Source organism: Hakea prostrata, chromosome 4 (genome assembly GCF_041222555.1).
Source record: "Hakea prostrata isolate BN-2017 chromosome 4, UWA_Hpros_2, whole genome shotgun sequence".
Classification (NCBI taxonomy): domain Eukaryota; kingdom Viridiplantae; phylum Streptophyta; class Magnoliopsida; order Proteales; family Proteaceae; genus Hakea; species Hakea prostrata.
The window spans coordinates 34,281,775-34,299,668 of NC_142603.1; the positions used below are offsets into that span (position 1 = coordinate 34,281,775).

At 38.3% G+C, this 17,894-nt stretch overlaps 1 protein-coding gene across 2 annotated transcripts in view; it reads left to right on the forward strand.

Moving 5' to 3' along the window:
* Positions 1 to 17,894, forward strand: part of LOC149018720 (uncharacterized) — a 68,588-nt gene that overhangs the window by 13,651 nt on the left and 37,043 nt on the right. For both annotated transcript variants that reach the window (XM_089152873.1, XM_089152874.1), the window contains exon 4: positions 1,313 to 1,464. In XM_089152873.1, coding sequence (XP_089008999.1) covers positions 1,313 to 1,464 — 152 coding nt within the window. The remainder of the gene's footprint in view (positions 1 to 1,312; positions 1,465 to 17,894) is intronic.

Consider the following 17,894-nt stretch of genomic DNA (forward strand, 5'->3'; position numbering starts at 1 on the left):
TGTCCATGTTTATGCTTGTTGCAGATTTTCTCACTCAAAGTTGAAACTGGTGGCTCTTGCTTGTTTAATTGTAGAATCTATATACATAGTGAGGTGCTAGAATTTGAAATGGATGGTTCTATATTTGCTTTCCCCCCTCATGAAACTGATGATTGTTGCAATGGGAAGATTCTATTTACATTGATAAGGGTGTTGGTGTCAGAATTGGATTCGGATATTAAGTTACTAGATCTGATAGAACCTATAGGTGGACAATCTAGGGACATTGTACAATAATTAGGAAAACGCATATGAGAACTAAATTCCTTGATTTATTGGATTGTCGAAATTTGAGTTGGATTCCAATTGTAATCACTGTACAAAATTCGACCGAATCATTCAAAAATTTCGCACTTTTGAAACCTTGAAATGAAACTTTGGGTGACCCAAAATAAAATCCCAAGTTTCGATCAAAACCATCGAAATTTTGTGAAAATCTGAGACTTTTTCATGCAAGTTTTGTAGGTTTCCCAAATTTTGATTTTTTTTGTTTCTTTCATGTTTCCCAAATACCACGACGAATACCCCCTCCATTAGGACATCCCTATCCAAATTGCATATTCCCTCAGACTGGTTATCTTAGGCATGTTGATGATTAGACTTGTAAAGCTACAATTGTTGATTACCTTGACAACCATAGGCATAAAATATCATGGGATGTTTATGTTTGTTGGTTGGAGAAGAGGATGTTATATCACGGAATGGATCCACCGTGGCACTCCTCTTGGCATTGAGTTGTACTTTCCTTTTATTGTCAGTTACTTTGTATTTGATGTTTTGAACTTTAGAAGTTATATATTGAATGTTATGTACTTAAGTAGTTTAAGTTTATAGTGTACTTTTAGGACAATTCTACATTGATGTTATGGACATTGAATGACATATCTACTTTGATTTTTTTAACAAAATACACGTGCCAATGTGTTCCTTATACTCTAGTTAGCTTAATTGCAGAGTCCCACCCTAAAATATTACATAAAACTTATTGAAATTTGATGTCGAAAATTGCACGAAAAAATCCTAAGTTTCCTTGAAATTTCTTAGTTTCCCATTTTCATTTGGTTGAAACTTGAGTTTCCCTTGAATTTTTTTCTATGATTGTAATGAATTGTTAATGGTTGATGATGCATATGTAGTGAACAAAATCTTCATTGTCATTGTTTAGCTTCTATCATTTATTTCATATTTAAATTATGAAACTGGTCAACATATCTCCTCTCCAGTTCTTTATCTACCTCAACTACTTTTACACTTATTTGCCTTTATTTTACAGGCTGGGTGGATTGCCCTCCTTTTGGCAATTGCATAGACAACATAATCCCTTCTAAAGTTCCTCTTGGCGAATCTTTCAATGCCTCTGTCGCTCCTGGTAAAAGATACTCCATCAGACAAGTGATTCATAAACAAAAAGCGGCAGGTAGAGAGGTAATGCAGCTGTTCTAGAGTGGTTGGACCAATATTTCTTGTTTTGGAAAACCAAGCCTAAACAATACCTGCTGAACCCAGCTTTCTCCACCAACAAGGGTTGATAGGTTTATTGGGGTTTATTTTTAACTTATATCCTTTTATTTTTTTACTTTTACTAGGTTATTTAGGAGGTGGAGTGTGATTTCATTGTAGTCTTAAGAGTTTGGCTAGGAATTATTGTTCCTTAGGTTCCTTTTCTTTATATAATTGGATGTAACCAATGAAGAGAATGAATCGAATGAACTTATTGAGTTGAGTTGAAGTACTTTGACATATTGGAGCCGAGAATAGACTCTGTGTGTTGCTTTCTCTCTCTCTCTCTCTCTCTGTATCTCTTTTCCATGATCAATTTCCTTATTGTAGTTTGTTTCTCTTCCTGTCCTTCCCTAGTGTTACCCATAGCTAACCATAACCACCTATTGAATTCCCTTTTGGCTTAGTTAGAATCTTCCTTACCGTGTCTGACCCTAACCTTGAGTATTACTCATAGAATCTCCACTGGTTCTATGTGTTAGTGCCAGGCCTAGTCCCCCTACCCCTCTCTTATCATCCTGGCGATTGTCATTGGGTCTCCATTGGTGTGTAATTAGGTGGTCTTTTCCTTATTGAACTACTCTTAAATTCTGGCACCAACAGAGATCTGGAGTTCTCCATTGAAGAAATCTGTTTTCTGCCTCAATTGTCTCTGGAGGTTGGACAAGCTTTGTCCCTATTTTAATGCCCTTTAGTATTTTTTACTGAGTTTACCCCTCCTTGTTAATTGTTATCCTTATTTCCTTTTTATTCGTTATTTTTTCATTTTCAATTTTATCCATATTCGATAAATGCTAATCCCTGCTGATGCAGATCCAGCACCAAATTAGCGTACTTCCCTTTGAAAACAACCTACAGTTGATAAGTATGGCGTTGGGCCTTTGGTTAATACATGTATGTGGTCATGGGCCTACCCTTTGGGCCGAAAAGTTTAGCATCTAGGTCGAGTACAAAAATTGAATAGTTTATTTATTTATTTGTGTGTGTGTGTGTGTGGGGGGGGGATGACTAGGTTAGTCTATTAGTTTAATTGGTGGAATTATGTTAAGTTCTGCCCAACTTAAGTTACAAGGGCAGAATAGTCTTTCTCTTATGTTTTATCAATTTTAATAGTCTGAATCAGTTTCCACTTTTCTAGTTTAAATTAGTTTTCAAGTCCTACTTTCAGTAGAACTTCTTATGTAAGGCTATAAATAATCCCCCATCAATTAGATTAGAGGCAGATTTCAGTATTGAATGATAAGCTTCCCTTCGAGCACTTTGTGTGTGTTTTAGTTATTGGTTCTGTTGATTAGTTTGAAGATCCTAGCATTTGGAGTTCTGGTTCTGTCTATTAGTTTGAAGATCCAAACCCTAGGAAGATTCTAGGGTACCCTAGGAAGATTCTAGGGTGAAATCAAGCCTACACACCTACAACTGGTTGAAGAACAGATTTCAACCTTCATTTTCCATCCTCAAGGCTTCATCCAGGTATCTAGCTGCCTAGACTCCATTTCCCTTCTCTAATCACATCTCTTTTCTATTTTTCTTGAATTTTCTTTATTTCTTCTAGTTCCTAGTACGTCTGAAATTTCAAGATCAGATCTTTGCCAACCTTGCCGTTAGATCTGTCCCAAACTTTAGGTGTATCATCCTCCCTCAACCTGACCCTACTGACCTTAGATCCCAGTTCAATCCCATTCTGACCATTCGATTTTAAGATATAAATATTTCTTTTTGAATTTTTGTACTTCCCTAAACCCCAAAACAAGATCTCTGTCTTCTTATTTCGCCATCCAAACTCAGCCAAACTTGGGCAATTATATCCCTATATTATTACCTACATTCCCTCCAAGTTCAGCTTACAATCCATTCTGACGCTTATAGACCCCACCTTCTCATCTCTGGGAAATTTACCTCATTACTGTCATGATGGGCCAATTATCCTTGATACCATAAATATCATTTAAGAGTGTATGATCTTTTCCCAAAAAGCCCTTACTTAACATTTTCTCTAAGAACCAAACTGAGGAAATCCATTCTTACCAGGAAAATCATCCCATCACAGCTCATATCACAATTAACCCCCCATATTCTGCAATCAAAATTTCAAGAAACCCTTTCTTGGTCCCATATGAGATGGTTCTCTTTAGACAGGATGTTGGAAGAAGTGCCCCTCATTAAAGTTGTGCATCACCTCAGACAGCATCAAAATCACACTTGAGGAAAAAAAATCTTACCATCAAAAGCCTAGCAGAGGTGAAAGGATTAACCAGTTTCCTGTAATACAGTGTCCTAAACACCAGAACTGATACAATGGTTTATCAACCATTGGATGCTCTTGCATTGTATATAAAATCTGACATCCTGGGAATTGAGAGAAGATTATGCAATTGGTGACCCTCTTTCTATGGTTTGTAGTAACAAACTAACCAATGACTTGCAACCTTGTAAAATGGCAATTGCTTTTTGACCAAATAAGAATCAATTGCTTGAGAGAAACCCAACTTGTCTGTACCCAGTCTACCAGATTCTTTTTTGAGTTTTCTTCCATAAAAATTCCAGGACTTTCACTGTTTGCAAACCATTATGTTATACTGTTTCTGTACCTAGTTTTAGCTATGCTCAACTGTCCTGGCTTGTTTTCCTTGAGTATCTGTTAGGGATCACCCGATCCAGAAGATGCAGGGATCTAAAGGGGTTTAATTCAAGGTTGCTGATAATGGGTGATATAGACTAGTCATTTAGGGCTTATTTTAATGGAAATAAACCTTGGGGGTGGGTTATATGTAGTGGGACTTTAATTCTATGCATTTACTTTGTATTTGGCCAATTTAATAAATCCTAAACTACGGGTAGAGAGTAGGAACACGAGATTCACTTCACTAGTTAAGGTACAATCCTGTTATTAAATTTGTTTCTTTCATTTACTTTTAGTTTCTTAGTTATGTTTTTAGTTGTACTCCTAGTAGGCCTAATTAAAGTCTTGCTACGATTTTATTAGGAATTGGAATCTAGTTGCTTTTCTTTGTTTGTCTAGCCATTAGGCTATATATATGCAATCATGCCTTAGTCTTGTTCAAATTTTGAGTAAACATAATTAGAGTTGCTTTCTTTTGGTAAGTGTTTGTCCTGCGAGAGGATGGGCTGTGAGAGCTTGGACTAGGTGGTCAGATGATCCACTTATTTCCCCTTCCGTCATTTTAATAGACCCTCCATTCCATCCTTTATTATGTGAATTGAGTTGAGAACAAGTTGCTGCATCATCACTGGTTGCTTTTCTCCATTAATCATCTACTGTTACTATTGAAGATCTAAACCAGTTGCTTGGCTTTGTTTCTATTTTCCTGCTTCAACTTCCACTGTGGCACTTGATACTTGAGATCTTGCTAGTGGTTTCTACTAATATTAGGGGCAAAGAAACTTCTAGCAGAATCTTGTCCATCCAACAACAATTCGAGTCAGATATGCTGGTTGAGGTCCAAGGAAACCAAGGTCTTTAAGACCAACTTGTGGGACAAAATGGGTTCGGTTTTTGTGAGTTCGGTTTTAGGTTTATAGGATGGGCTTGATGGGGTGCCTTAGGGCTAGGTTGAAATAATAATGGTGTTTTATTGAATGAATTGGTATCAGAAGATGGAATCAAATGGGTTGATAGAGGTTAGAAGGCAGTCAAAATATAGGGATGGGATGGTTTATTGAGATGGGTGATATGCGATGAATTCTTTAGAATTAGAATTTTAGGGTTTATAGGTTTCAGAACAGGGTGAAACTTGGATCAAGTGCAGGGTTAGTGGTGTAGGTTATGCTCACCAAGTAATGTAGGTTTTCAAGTGGTTGGTTTGGGAGTATGGAGTATTTTTGTTTTAGGATCAGGTAATTTGGGTTTTCCACGAAGTGGTTGATGCAGAGTCATCACCATTTTAGCTTCCTTCCATAAAATATTGTGTTGGATTGGTTCATATATGTATTTGGACTTTGATTCCTTGGGTTTACTTTGTAATTCACCAATTCAATGGACCTAAAATATGGGTGGAGAATTAGTTATGGTATTTATTTTATTAATTTGGTTAAGTGTCCTATTTTAGATATTTCCTTTATTATTTAATTTTCCTAGTCAATTTAGGTTACTTGATAGGTTAAGGATTAGGTTAGGCCTTTGCTTTTAAGCATAGGAGTCTATTATGGAGTCGGTTTCTAATTTTGAGTTTTAATTTGAGTTTGAAACTATGTTAACCAATGGGGCTATGATTATAGATGTAATTGCTCAGTTGAACCATGAATTGATGAAATTAGTTTTGAGTTTTGTTTATTGCTGCTGGTGACATACAATGATATAACACATGTCCCCCTTCTCTATGTTTCCTTCTTATGTGATTTCCTATCTTCTCTCTCTCTTTTCTTCTCCCATGAATATAATTTCTCATTCAACTTGATGGTAAGTTCAGTTATCCGTAGCCCCAATTTTTCTTTATGTTCTTCTGAACTTCTAAATTCCCCAAGCCTAAATTTCTCTTGACATGACATAGAATATAACTGGACCAATAGACCCTGAGGAGGGGTGTGAAAATGGCCAAAATACCCCTTAGGGCATTTGGCCAGACTTGGCTGCCACATGCCCAGGGGATTGTTTTGGGCCTCCTTGGGCTTGCTGACCCTGGTTACATCACTAGTTCCACTGAAATTCTCATTACTCCCAAAGCCTAAACCCTTTTAGCAGTAGTATCCCCACCCCTACACTACCTTCAATCCAAACCCTAGCCCTAACTAAGAGTCCTAAACACAATAGAATACCAAATTTTACTTGGAAAAATTCTGCAATTGCAGATTGTTTAAAACAGAATATTTTCGTATGTTTTTTGACTTAATCCTGTCCTAAATATACAGCTAGACCTATCCAGACCTAGATCCAAGAGGTGGGAACCCAATCAGACCCAGCTGCATGGCTCCTTGAGTGTTTTGAGTGAAATTCAGCTGCTCTCCTTTGAGATTTCAACCCAAAACAGCAGGCTTTTAGTCCCAAAGTGCTGCTGGTTTTATTTTAGAGGATCCTGAAGACTGGCCCAGGCCTTGGGTTACATTAAGGGTAGTGGGGAGGTTGTGTATGAAGTTATGATGGACTTGAATGGGGGTTATGGAGATTTGGAGGGAAGTAGGGATCAGCCAGGGGTATTACCATATTAGGGCTTCTATAAATTGGGGGGTGGGGAAGGTTGATGAAAAGTGGGGTGCTTTGAGCTTACCTTGATGGAGTGGCCCTGTCTTTGAGCATGGGATAGGAGGAATACCAAGGTTCAAAGCATCCATGATACGATAGGATACTAGCCTATACATTCCATATTGCGTACAACTGATATGATACATATCGATACGTCTTCCTTTTTGGGCCCCCCCCCCTTTTTTAAAGGGCACATATTGGATTGCACTAAAATGCATTGTCAATATGATATAATACTTGATACGAGATGATATATCTCCTAAAATCACTTGGCTGATATGATATTTGATACTGATACTTTAAACCTTGATTGTAGGTATAATCCTTAGCCACAGCCGGATCTTGGATATCTCTCCAAGATCCTGAATTTAACCCACCTTGGATATTTATCAATCTTAACTTGATCAGTTAAATATCTCAAAGAGAAGCAGCAAAAGCTGAATGCAAATATCAAATAATTAGTGTATTCTTCCCCTCAATTTTTTTTTGTTGGGGGGGGGGGGGGTGTGTGTTGTGGTTTGGTGGGTGTGTTTACCTATTGGTGGCTGAAGATCCGTACATTGAGCCTCGTCCTTTGAATAGGACTTGAATAGATGACATAAATTGAAATTCCTAAACTTTTGACACTTTCAAACACTGATACAACCCCTAAATCATGGAGGCTGTTGAAGTTTGGGCCATTACTGTTCACGAGAATAGTGTTATGCCATTATTCCTTGTTTCCTTTTTAGATATGCTACTCTTTCTAATGTAGGAATCTTGCTACACAAGTTTTGGTAGTTTCTAGAAAACATAGTTTCTATTTTCTATTAGTTACTAATTTTAGAACTTTCATTTTTCAATACTTTCTATTTTAGACAGATTTTAGGAGTAAGAAGACTAGAAAATTCTGTCCGTAAGTTGTACTCTTTATTTCTTTTTTTAGAGGGTAAGATGGCTTGCTTCTCAAGTTGTAATCTAGACTATTGATATCTATAAATAATAGGCTGCGATTCTAGGAGTGCTAAGCTAGAATCGCAGGCTTATATGATTCCTATCAATTCTTCTTCTTTCTTCTTTCTTCTTGTTATTGCACTGTTTTGGTTGATTAAAGTTTATTTTCTAACATAGTATCAGAGCTTTTTAAATCAAAACAGTGTTGTTCTCAAGTATTCTCTTTTGAAATTCTCTTTTGGTTTTCCTTGGTGCGCAGCCACCTACTGCTGCAACTAATATATTGTTAGATCAAGTGTTAATGTAAATTGATATGCCCCACCTATTACCCATTTGGAAGATCCTAGAACTTGGATTATATTCTGATATTTTTTTTATCCCCTTCGTTAGCCTTTTGTTTTTGCATACTGCAGTTTTTTGTTCTACCCTATTCTGTTCTGCACTCTGCAAAATTTATTTTATGATTCTTCTTCAAGTTCTGGGTTGCTGGTTCATGAGTTTATACTACAGATTGTGGGATCTTTTGCTGGTTTCTGAAGATTTATTTGGGATGGCTACTGGTTTATATGGTTTGCTTCTTTGATGACTTATGAAGGACTCAAATAATACCTATCCATGCTATTAACAACCCAGGGAATCTAGGTGAAGATTGGCTGTAAGTTTTAGTTTGCAATCCTTTACATGATGGTTCCTACACAAGTTTTTTTTGGGGTCTTCTCTAAGTTTTGATCTACCTAATATTTAATCCTTGGGCAGCTGTTTCCTTTTTATATGATAAGGGATGTGATTTACCTATCTGGCTGTGTTTGCATCTCAACTACTGGTTTATAACCTACGATCCTATTCAATGTTTCATGCGAATCCCTGGGCAACTGTTTCCCTATTTCGTGGGTGGAATTGATTTTCTGCAAGTTTTTTTTCCATAAAGACTTGTGCCTACTTTGTTTGATGAGAGGCGACCCGTTGAAGCTAAGCTAATAGTTTCAGCCTCTTGTTGATGACTGAATTGGACCAGGCAACCAAGTATTCCAAATGATTTAAAAAACACAAGGTCCCATTAGGGAAGAATAACACATCAAGATTGACAACGTACATTGGTGACAACTTCTAATCTAGATGGAAACTATTACTGATGTCTGTATCGTTAGCAGCTCCCACACCAGAAGGTGCTACTCCTTTGTATCCTCTTGCTTAGTTCCTTCGTGGGCTACCTTTTACTCTTTCTCCTGGAGCTTATGTTAAAACATAACTTTCCCATGATGGTAAGGATTCTTTTCAAACGAAATGGACTATCAGGATGGCTGACAGGAAGCAAAGCAGGGAGAGACGACCAGCAGGAAGGGCTATTGACCAAAGGCACAAGTGATTAAATAAGTTATAAAATCTTTCTAACTAGAAGATATAGAGAGAGAAGGTTACGAGTGCAGTCGCTTATGCGATTGGGGACAGAGGTCTGGGTAGGGATGGAAAGCCTAGGCTGGTTCAGGTTCTTGGACTAGGCTGGGTAGGGTGGCTAAATACCTATTGGATTAGCTGAATGCCCTTTCGCGAAAAAGCGAGGTTATTCCAGTTGCTTCCTCCTTATGTTCGTTCGTTCTATTCTTTTCCTATTTAGGTTGCCAATTAACTCTGAGTCCCAATTTTCTTTGACTTGGGGCAGCTTAGCCCCAAATAACCCAGACAACATAAATTAAAAGTGGCAGTAATTGGTTATCTGCCATTGATCATCTTTAAATGTTGGTGCTAAAATTGCCGGAGGCTTTGAACCGTAATCTTCACACCAAATCACTCAGATCTGGATCGATTTGGTTTGCTCCACATTGAATCAATCTCTCGTTCTTGGAAAATAGAACACCAGTGAGAAACGGAGCCAATCGTCTTGATCGGCGTTGCGTCTCCGACGATCTAGTCAGAAATGAAGACAATGCTTCCGAGCTCGAAAGAGCTTCTGAGGTGCTCTAATGGTGTTGAATCTGAAAAATACTGGTGTTTAGATTGATCTGAGAGACTTACCTTTGACGAGTTCATCATCCCTTTTATATACAGATTTCCCGCCTATCTTGCTTTTAACTGTGACCGTCGGATAGTAGTAGCATAGGATTGAATGGCTATGATTAGGCCTTCCTCCAAGTTCTTGGGCGGACCCATAGATTGCTTTATTTGATTAATTAAAACCAACTGAATTGTCATTAAACCGGAGCGAACCGGCCTGAACTGGGATCAGGATATTTTAGTCACAACACGAGCCCCCAAACCTACTGATCAGGTTGAACTTGTATGAGACTCTGGTTAGGAGGTTTGAATCTTTCTTTCAAATAATTCCAGAATATTGTGTTTGTCGCAATCTCGTAGATTTCATCAGAATCATCCAACTAGAAAATCTGAATGTTCTTTTGGATGAGACTCTGAAGGATAAAACTTCTATGCTTGAAGACATACAGTCAGAAAGGAAAATATTTGAACTAGAAAAGAAGAGAATTCATGATGAACATCAAGTTGTCCTTAGTTTAGTTACCTCATCAATGGAGGAGGCAGGAGATAATCCAGCTTTCCTTGGATTCCGCAAGAATGTAGTGAAGGTCTGTTCTGATCAAATCTTTTCTGAGGTTCCGAAGATTTGTCCCAATTTTGATTTCATGCTACTTCCCCCAGAGTTCCTCCCATCCATAAATTTTTTTGATCTTAGGAATTTAAAGCATCCAGATTCTGAAAGTTTTTTCAGGAGATGCGAATGATGAAGATGATATGGACTCTGAAAAATAAGAAACTGCCAGCTCTGGTTATAGCTATTCCTCTAATGATGATGATGATGATGGGTCTCCTCCAGAAGGTGACAAGAATGCTGCCATTGACAACGATCCTCCAGTTGACCCTCCTGTTTAAGAACATGCTCCTCCTTGCTTTCAATATACCTTTTTATAAATCTTTTGATGTAATGGTCTTGACTCTATTGATTTTTTTTTCCTTTTTGATCAACAGAGTTTCTCTTTCTTTTCTCTTTTGTCCTTGTAACTTTGATTAAACAGTATTTTGAAGAGAATCTCAACAATCTTTAACTTGCTACACATATGAAGTTTCAAGAAATCCTCTTGACCAGCTCCTGTGACTATGATCAGTTAGGCTGCCTCGGAAGGCTGGCGAATGATCCATGATCAGCTAGCATAATCAAGCCTTGGAAGACTAGCTTACTAGAGCCTGACTTTGGAAACCGGGATCACCCTCGGAAGGAATGATCTTGGGTCAGCTTTAGAAAGCATGATCAGAAAATTGGTTCGATGAAAAAGACCTTTTGCGCAATTTGAAGAAGAATCTTTTGGTGACAACGGTAGATAGAAATAATTTCTTCAAGAATATCAGAAAATTCTGCTCCCTTTCTATTGATTATACTTCTTGAGGTGAATTACATTCCATGGCTGCCTCAAACAGCTTCCATGAACATCCTTGAGCCAATATGTGTTTTTGCTCACAATCTTTGTTATCACATATGGTCCTTCCCAGTTTGCGGAGAGCTTTCCACAATTTCTCTGGTCTGATGCTGATTTTTTCCTCAAGACCAAATCTCCAACTTTAAAAGATTTAGGCCTGACACGAGCATTATAGTATGCCGCTGTTCTCCTCTGGTACTCTATATTTCGATATAGAGCCTTCTCCTTAACTTCATCCAAAAACTCTAGATTCACCCTCAGTCCCTCTTCGTTAGTTACTGGATCGAACCTCTCTGATCTATTTGACCTAACCATTACCTCTACTGAAGCCAAGGCCTCGGATCCATATGCCAACTTAAAAGGTGTTTCTCCCGTTGGTGTTCTGACTGTAGTTCTATATGCCCATAACACATGAGGTAACTCATCAACCCATAGGCTGTTTGCTTCATCCAACCTTCTTTTGATTCCCTGTAAGAGAGTTTTGTTAGTTATCTCGATCTGACCATTGCATTGAGGATATGCCACAGAAGAGTTTTTGTATTCGATGTGGTAATTTGCGTAGAATTCCTTGAACCTTTCATTGTCAAACTGAGTTCCGTGATCTGTTAATAAGACTTTTGGCAGACCATATTTGAAGATGACCTTATTTCTGTAAAATTGCTCAATTTGATTTGTTGTAGTTTTGGCTAAAGCTTCTGCCTCCACCCACTTTGTAAAATAATCAATTGCAGCTATCACAAATTTTCTTCCTCCAGATGCAACAGGAAATGGACCAAGTAAATCCATCCCCCATATTGCAAATGTTATGGGATTGAGAATTGATGTCAGTTGTTCTGTTGGTTGGTTCTGGATTGGAGCATGAATTTGGCACTGATGGCATCTCCTTACATATTCAGTTACTTCAGCTTGCATCCGTGGCCAATAGAACCCTTGCCTCAAAATTTTATAGGCCAAAGCTTTTTTGCCTAGATGACTCCCACAGATTCCCTCATGAACCTCTGTTAAAGCATATTGTGCATTGGATGGTCCTAAACACTTCAAAAGTGGCCCATAAATTGTTCTTTTATACAATAGTTCATTTTTTAGAATAAACTTTGTAGCTCTTCTTTTCAACGTTCTAGCTTTTTCTCTATCTTCAGGAAGAAAATCTTCTTTAAGGTATTATATAATGGGATCCATCCAAGATACATCTGTATCAATTTCCATTATCTCTGGCTCCAAATGTGCCGGAATATCCAGCTCTTCGATATATACAGCTTGTGGTAGAGAAGTAAATTTGGCAGATGCTAACTTCGCTAGAGAATCTGCCATCGTGTTCTGATTTCTGGGTATTCTCATAATTGAGAATTGTTGGAACCACCCCTTACAATCTATCGCCTTCTTAAGATAACTGATCATCCTGTCATCCTTTTCTTCATATACTCCTGTAATTTGGCTGACCACCAGCTCAGAATCACTTTTAACTTCGATGTTTTGCACACACAAGTATTTGGCCAATCGCAATCCCGCAATGAGGGCCTCATACTCTGCTTCATTATTTGAAGCTCGAAAGTTGAATCGAAGAGCACTTTGAATTACAAATCCAGATGGACTTTGTAAAATCACCCCTGCTCCTGATCTCTGAGAATGACTTGATCCGTCCACATGAAGAATCCACCTAGTAGATACTTCACTGGAACTTCCCTGATCTTCCAGTAATGAAACACTTTCAGCAATAAAGTCCGCTAGAACTTGTACCTTTATCGCAGTTCTGGGTTTATAATCTATATCATGTTCTGTCAATTCTACTGCCTAGGACACCATTCTTTTAGCAAGGTTAGGTTTATGCAATATTTTCTTTAAAGGCCAATTGGTAAGAACAATAATTGGATGAACCTGAAAATAGGGCCTGAGCTTTCTGGCCGCTATTATCAAAGCTAAGGCCTGCTTTTCAAATTCTGGATATCTAGATTCGGCATCTAACAATGTATGACTTACAAAGTAGATAGGATTTTGGATCGTACCTTCTTCTTGAATTAATACTGCACTCACTGCCACCTTTGAAGAAGATAAATATATTTGCAAGGTTTCTCCTAATACCGACCGGGATAGAACTGGTGGACTGGTCAACCTTCTCTTTAATTCTTTAAATGAACTCTAACAGTCTTCTGACCATCTAAATTCATTAAGTGCATTTAGATTTTTTAACGCCTTGAAAAAAGGTGAACACTTATCTCCGGATCTGGAAATAAACTTGCTCAATGCTGCAACTTTCCCTGTCAGACTTTGGATTTCCTTCATATTGCTGGGTGTTGGCATATCCAGGATGGCCTTAATTTTTTCTGGATTCGCCTCAATACCTCTATGTGTGACCATATAGCCCAGAAATTTTCAAGATGAAACTCCAAATGCACACTTCTCAGGGTTAAGCCTCATCCATTTCCTTCTGGGTACATCGAAGCATTCTTTTAAATCAGTGAGATGATCAGATCTGAATTGACTTTTTACGAGAAGATCATCAACATAAACTTCCATGTTCCTCCCGATCTGATCAGCAAACAACTTATTCATTGCCCTCTGATATGTTGCCCCAGCATTTTTTAATCCGAAAGGCATAACCTTGTAACAATAGCTTTCTCGATTCGTCATAAATGCCGTGTGAGGTTGGTCCTCTTTCTTCATAAGAACCTGATTATAGCCAGAATAGGCATCCATAAAACTTAACATTTGCTGACCTGAGCTGGCATCAATCAGCTGATCAATTCGCGGCAAAGGATAACAATCCTTGGGACAAGCCTTGTTCAGATCAGTATAATCCATGCACATTCTCCACTTGCCATTATGTTTCTTCACCATTACAACATTTGCCAACCATTTGGGACATTCAATTTGCTCAATAAACTTTGACTTCTTGAGCTTTTCCACTTCGACCTTAATTGCATCATGCTTTTCTGATGAGAAATTTCGTCTCCTCTGTTTTACCGATTTAGCAGTGTTGTCAATCCAGAGACAGTGCTCCGCAACTTCCTTGCTTAAACCTAGCATATCCTGTGCTGACCAGGCAAAGACATCTGCATTTATTCGAAGAAATTCTTTCAACAGGTCCTTGTCTTGATTGGTCTGATCAGTTCAAATCATGGTTCCTCTGTCTGGATTTTCGAGATCAAAAGAGATTTTTTCTAATTTCTCCACTGGTTCTCCTCTCTGAATTTTTTCTTCGTCCCTATTATCCATAACTTAGCATATTTGATTACACCGGGTTGTCAATTTTGCAATGTTCGCCGGTTTGTTCATGATCAGAAATTTTAACAAATGATCGTCCGTCAAACCTCTGAACATAGCATCATAAGCTACTGCTTCATTCAAGTTCTTTATCTGAATTGATTCTTGATTGAATCTCTTCATATAACTTCGAACTGATTCCCCTGACTTCTGGCGAATTGCAGCCAAATTATCCACCGTTTTGCTACTTTTCATGCTGCTTTGGAATCTTGATAAGAATATTTTTGTCAAGTCTCTGAAATCTCTAATGAATCTGGTAACAGACTGAAAAACCAAGTTGTTGCAGGACCTTTCAATGACGATGGAAAGGATGGACACTTTAAAACATTAGAATTACCTGCCGACATCATAACAGAATTGAACTGAGCCAAGTGTTCCAACGGATCTGAGCTTCCATCATACATTGTAAACACTGGAAGTTTGAAATTACGCGGCAATGGTGCTGACATGATGTCTTTAGAAAATGGATTTTGATTCATTGCCTCTTCCACCTTTTCTCCACTGTCTTTATTCGTCAATCGCTGAATTTGATCGTCCAGGATACAAAATCTCTTACTGATTTCAGATCCATGAACTTCAGATCTTTGCTACCTTTTGATCGCCTTGTTTCTCTCTTATCTCTCTGATCTCCAAGAGTTTTACTCTTTTTACTTTGAATGTGGCTTAATCGATCATCCTTAGATAATCCTTGATCTTCCGATTCCAGAGGAATGTAATTTGGATCCGCACTTTCTCCTGATCCCTCCCTGAGAATTGATCTCCTTTGGCTTTCTCTTGACCTCTGTATCCGAGGATTTGGTACAGAAATCGCCTCAACTTGGGAAAGAGTACGAGATCTTTTGGCTAGTGAGATCAGAACTCTTCCTCTGGTTGAACTCGAACTTGCTTGATGAACGATCTCATCAGATTTTACGTTTCAAGTATTTGATGTTGCATACTCTCAAATTGTTCAGTGATTTGATTCGGATCTAGTTCCAAATGAGAAGCAGCCAGTGTATCTGCGAGTTGTTTTTCCTGTTTTTAAAAATCTCAGCAGGATGAGGTGAGCGATCTTCCGTCATTCTTTGCTTTTGCTGAGTCTGGCATTGTTGGAATTTGCAGTGTTGGAACTGTTTGTCTTGTTCTTCTCTTCGGATTAACTTTCCTCGGCTCCTTTTGGCTTACTTCTGCCATTTCAACCGGTAGTGTTTCTTCCCGCTCAGGCGATTGAGCCATGACCTCTGTTCTGAACTTGTTAAAGCTTTTTCCCACAGACGGCGCCAAATGTTGGTGCTAAAATTGCCGGAGGCTTTGAACCGTAACCTTCGCACCAAATCACTCAGATCTGGATCGATCTGGTTTGCTCCACATTGAATCAATCTCTCGTTCCTGGAAAATAGAACACCAGTGAGAAACGGAGCCGATCGTCTTGATCGGCGTCGCATCTCCGACGATCTAGTCAGAAATGAAGACAATGCTTCCGAGCTCGAAAGAGCTTCTAAGGTGCTCTAATGATGTTGAATCAGAAAAGTACTGGTGTTTAGATTGATCTGAGAGACTTACCTTTGACGAGTTCATCATCCCTTTTATATATAGATTTCCCGCCTATCTTTTTGTAACTGTGACCGTCGGATAGTAGCATAGGATTGAATGGCTATGATTAGGCCTTCCTCCAAGTTCTTGGGCGGACCCATAGATTGCTTTATTTGATTAATTAAAACCAACTGTAAAAATAATCTAGCGAGCAGATGGATCTCAAACTTGGATCAAATGGAGGACTTGGGTTGGTTATATTATTCTGTCAAGCTGAGGTGTATGTGATGGTTGGTTCTTCAGTTGGACTGCAAATAGAAAGTAATGGAGTAGAGAAGAAAGAAGGTTAAATAAAGATAAGGGGACGAGGATGAAATCTCAGAAAAATCAGTCTTGAAGAAGGGGAAGAAGGAGAAGAATACTCATAAGAAGAACAATAGAAGAGGAGAGACAGGGGCTGCAAACGCCCATTGCTAAAGCTTCAATTCATCTTTTCTTTGTAGTCAATAAGTCTTTTTTTTTGGGGGGGGGGCAATGTAAGGGCCTATTTATAGCTTGGCTAAAGCTTTACAAGAAATAAAAACTTAGTAAAGTGAAAATAGAAACTAATATCCTGGTAACTAGTGACAATATAATCTTATGGATTACCAAAAAAAGACAATAAATCTTAGGGAAATAGAAAGTAATTAAAATTAGAAACTACTAAGCTTTATATTTCAACCACATGCGTAAATAACTAAAATAGAAACTAAACTAAGGTCCTAAATCTCCCAAGAATAAAATCTTCCTAAAATCTGATCTTGGACCTCACAAATCTTCAATGAAGCATTATCAATATATACCAAATAAAGGAATGTGACACTGTTCATGTGAATGGTGCTTTGGCCTTTTCTCTTCACGTTTTCTTCTATTGTGGCAATCCTGGTTGACTGGTCAAAATTGTAGAGCAAGGGGACGTTCTATTATGACTAGTTGACTGGTTTGAACTGGCGTCCAATGTTGGTTTGAATTGGTCCTAGCTTGTTGTCCTACACCAGAAAGTTAAGGTCTTAATGGTGGAAAGGATTTGTGGAATTATGAAGGGGAAGGTGATATGAGATGGTATGAATAAACCCAACAGGTTTGTGGGGTGCAGGGGAAGAAGGGGTTTTAATCAGTACAAAAGATTTAAGGACACCTGTTCAAATGAGAGGTTCCAGTGGCAACACTAACACAGCTGTTTGAATAGAAGATGGTCTCAGCTTGAGGGTTCCCTTCCAGGAGCACAAACAATTCAATGTTGGCTTTTTCAATCAGCAACAGCAGTTTACAAGCTCCAGTAAAGGTAGTGCAAACAAGGGAAACAATAGGAAATCAACTTGGCTGACGGAAGGGATAAAGAAATTTTGTCGGCAAGGTTCCTCTAGCATAGGTGTTTACAACACAGCTAGGCCCTAGGCTTCTTATCACTCAGCAAGTACAAGAGAATAATCTCAAAGCAAAGCTTCGGTTATCAGTTCATCAAATTGTTTGCAGGTGGAGGTTAAGTTTGGTCTTACATATTATGAAGCTGTGGTACTCTCACTCCAAATGATGTAGGAAATAGGAACTACTAATTCTAACAAGGAACTCACTTTGCTGAGAAATAAGACTGATCATCAACACTTTTTAAATACTTATAGTAACTAGGACTCAATAATAATTGGAAAAAAAAAAAACAAAAAAAAACATTGACTCTTTAAGTCAATTGGGTTTCTTCAAATTTGGTTTGAAATTAGGGTCTCAAGAGCTGTGATTTCTGGTGCTTGGCTGGTGAAATTTTGATGTAACTTGGATTGAAGGTCAATGGCAGTGAGGGGGCTTCTGTGGCTGTAGTTTAGTGCAATTCTGGCAGCTGGTTATGCTTTCATGATGTTTCTTGATTTTATGCCAAGAAGGCAGTGATGTGTAAATCGTAGCATATAAGTGGTAACACCCGAATTTGAACCAGCCAACTGTTTCAGATTCAAGCCTTACCAAACCAAACTGCAGGGAAGTCTTTTACCTTT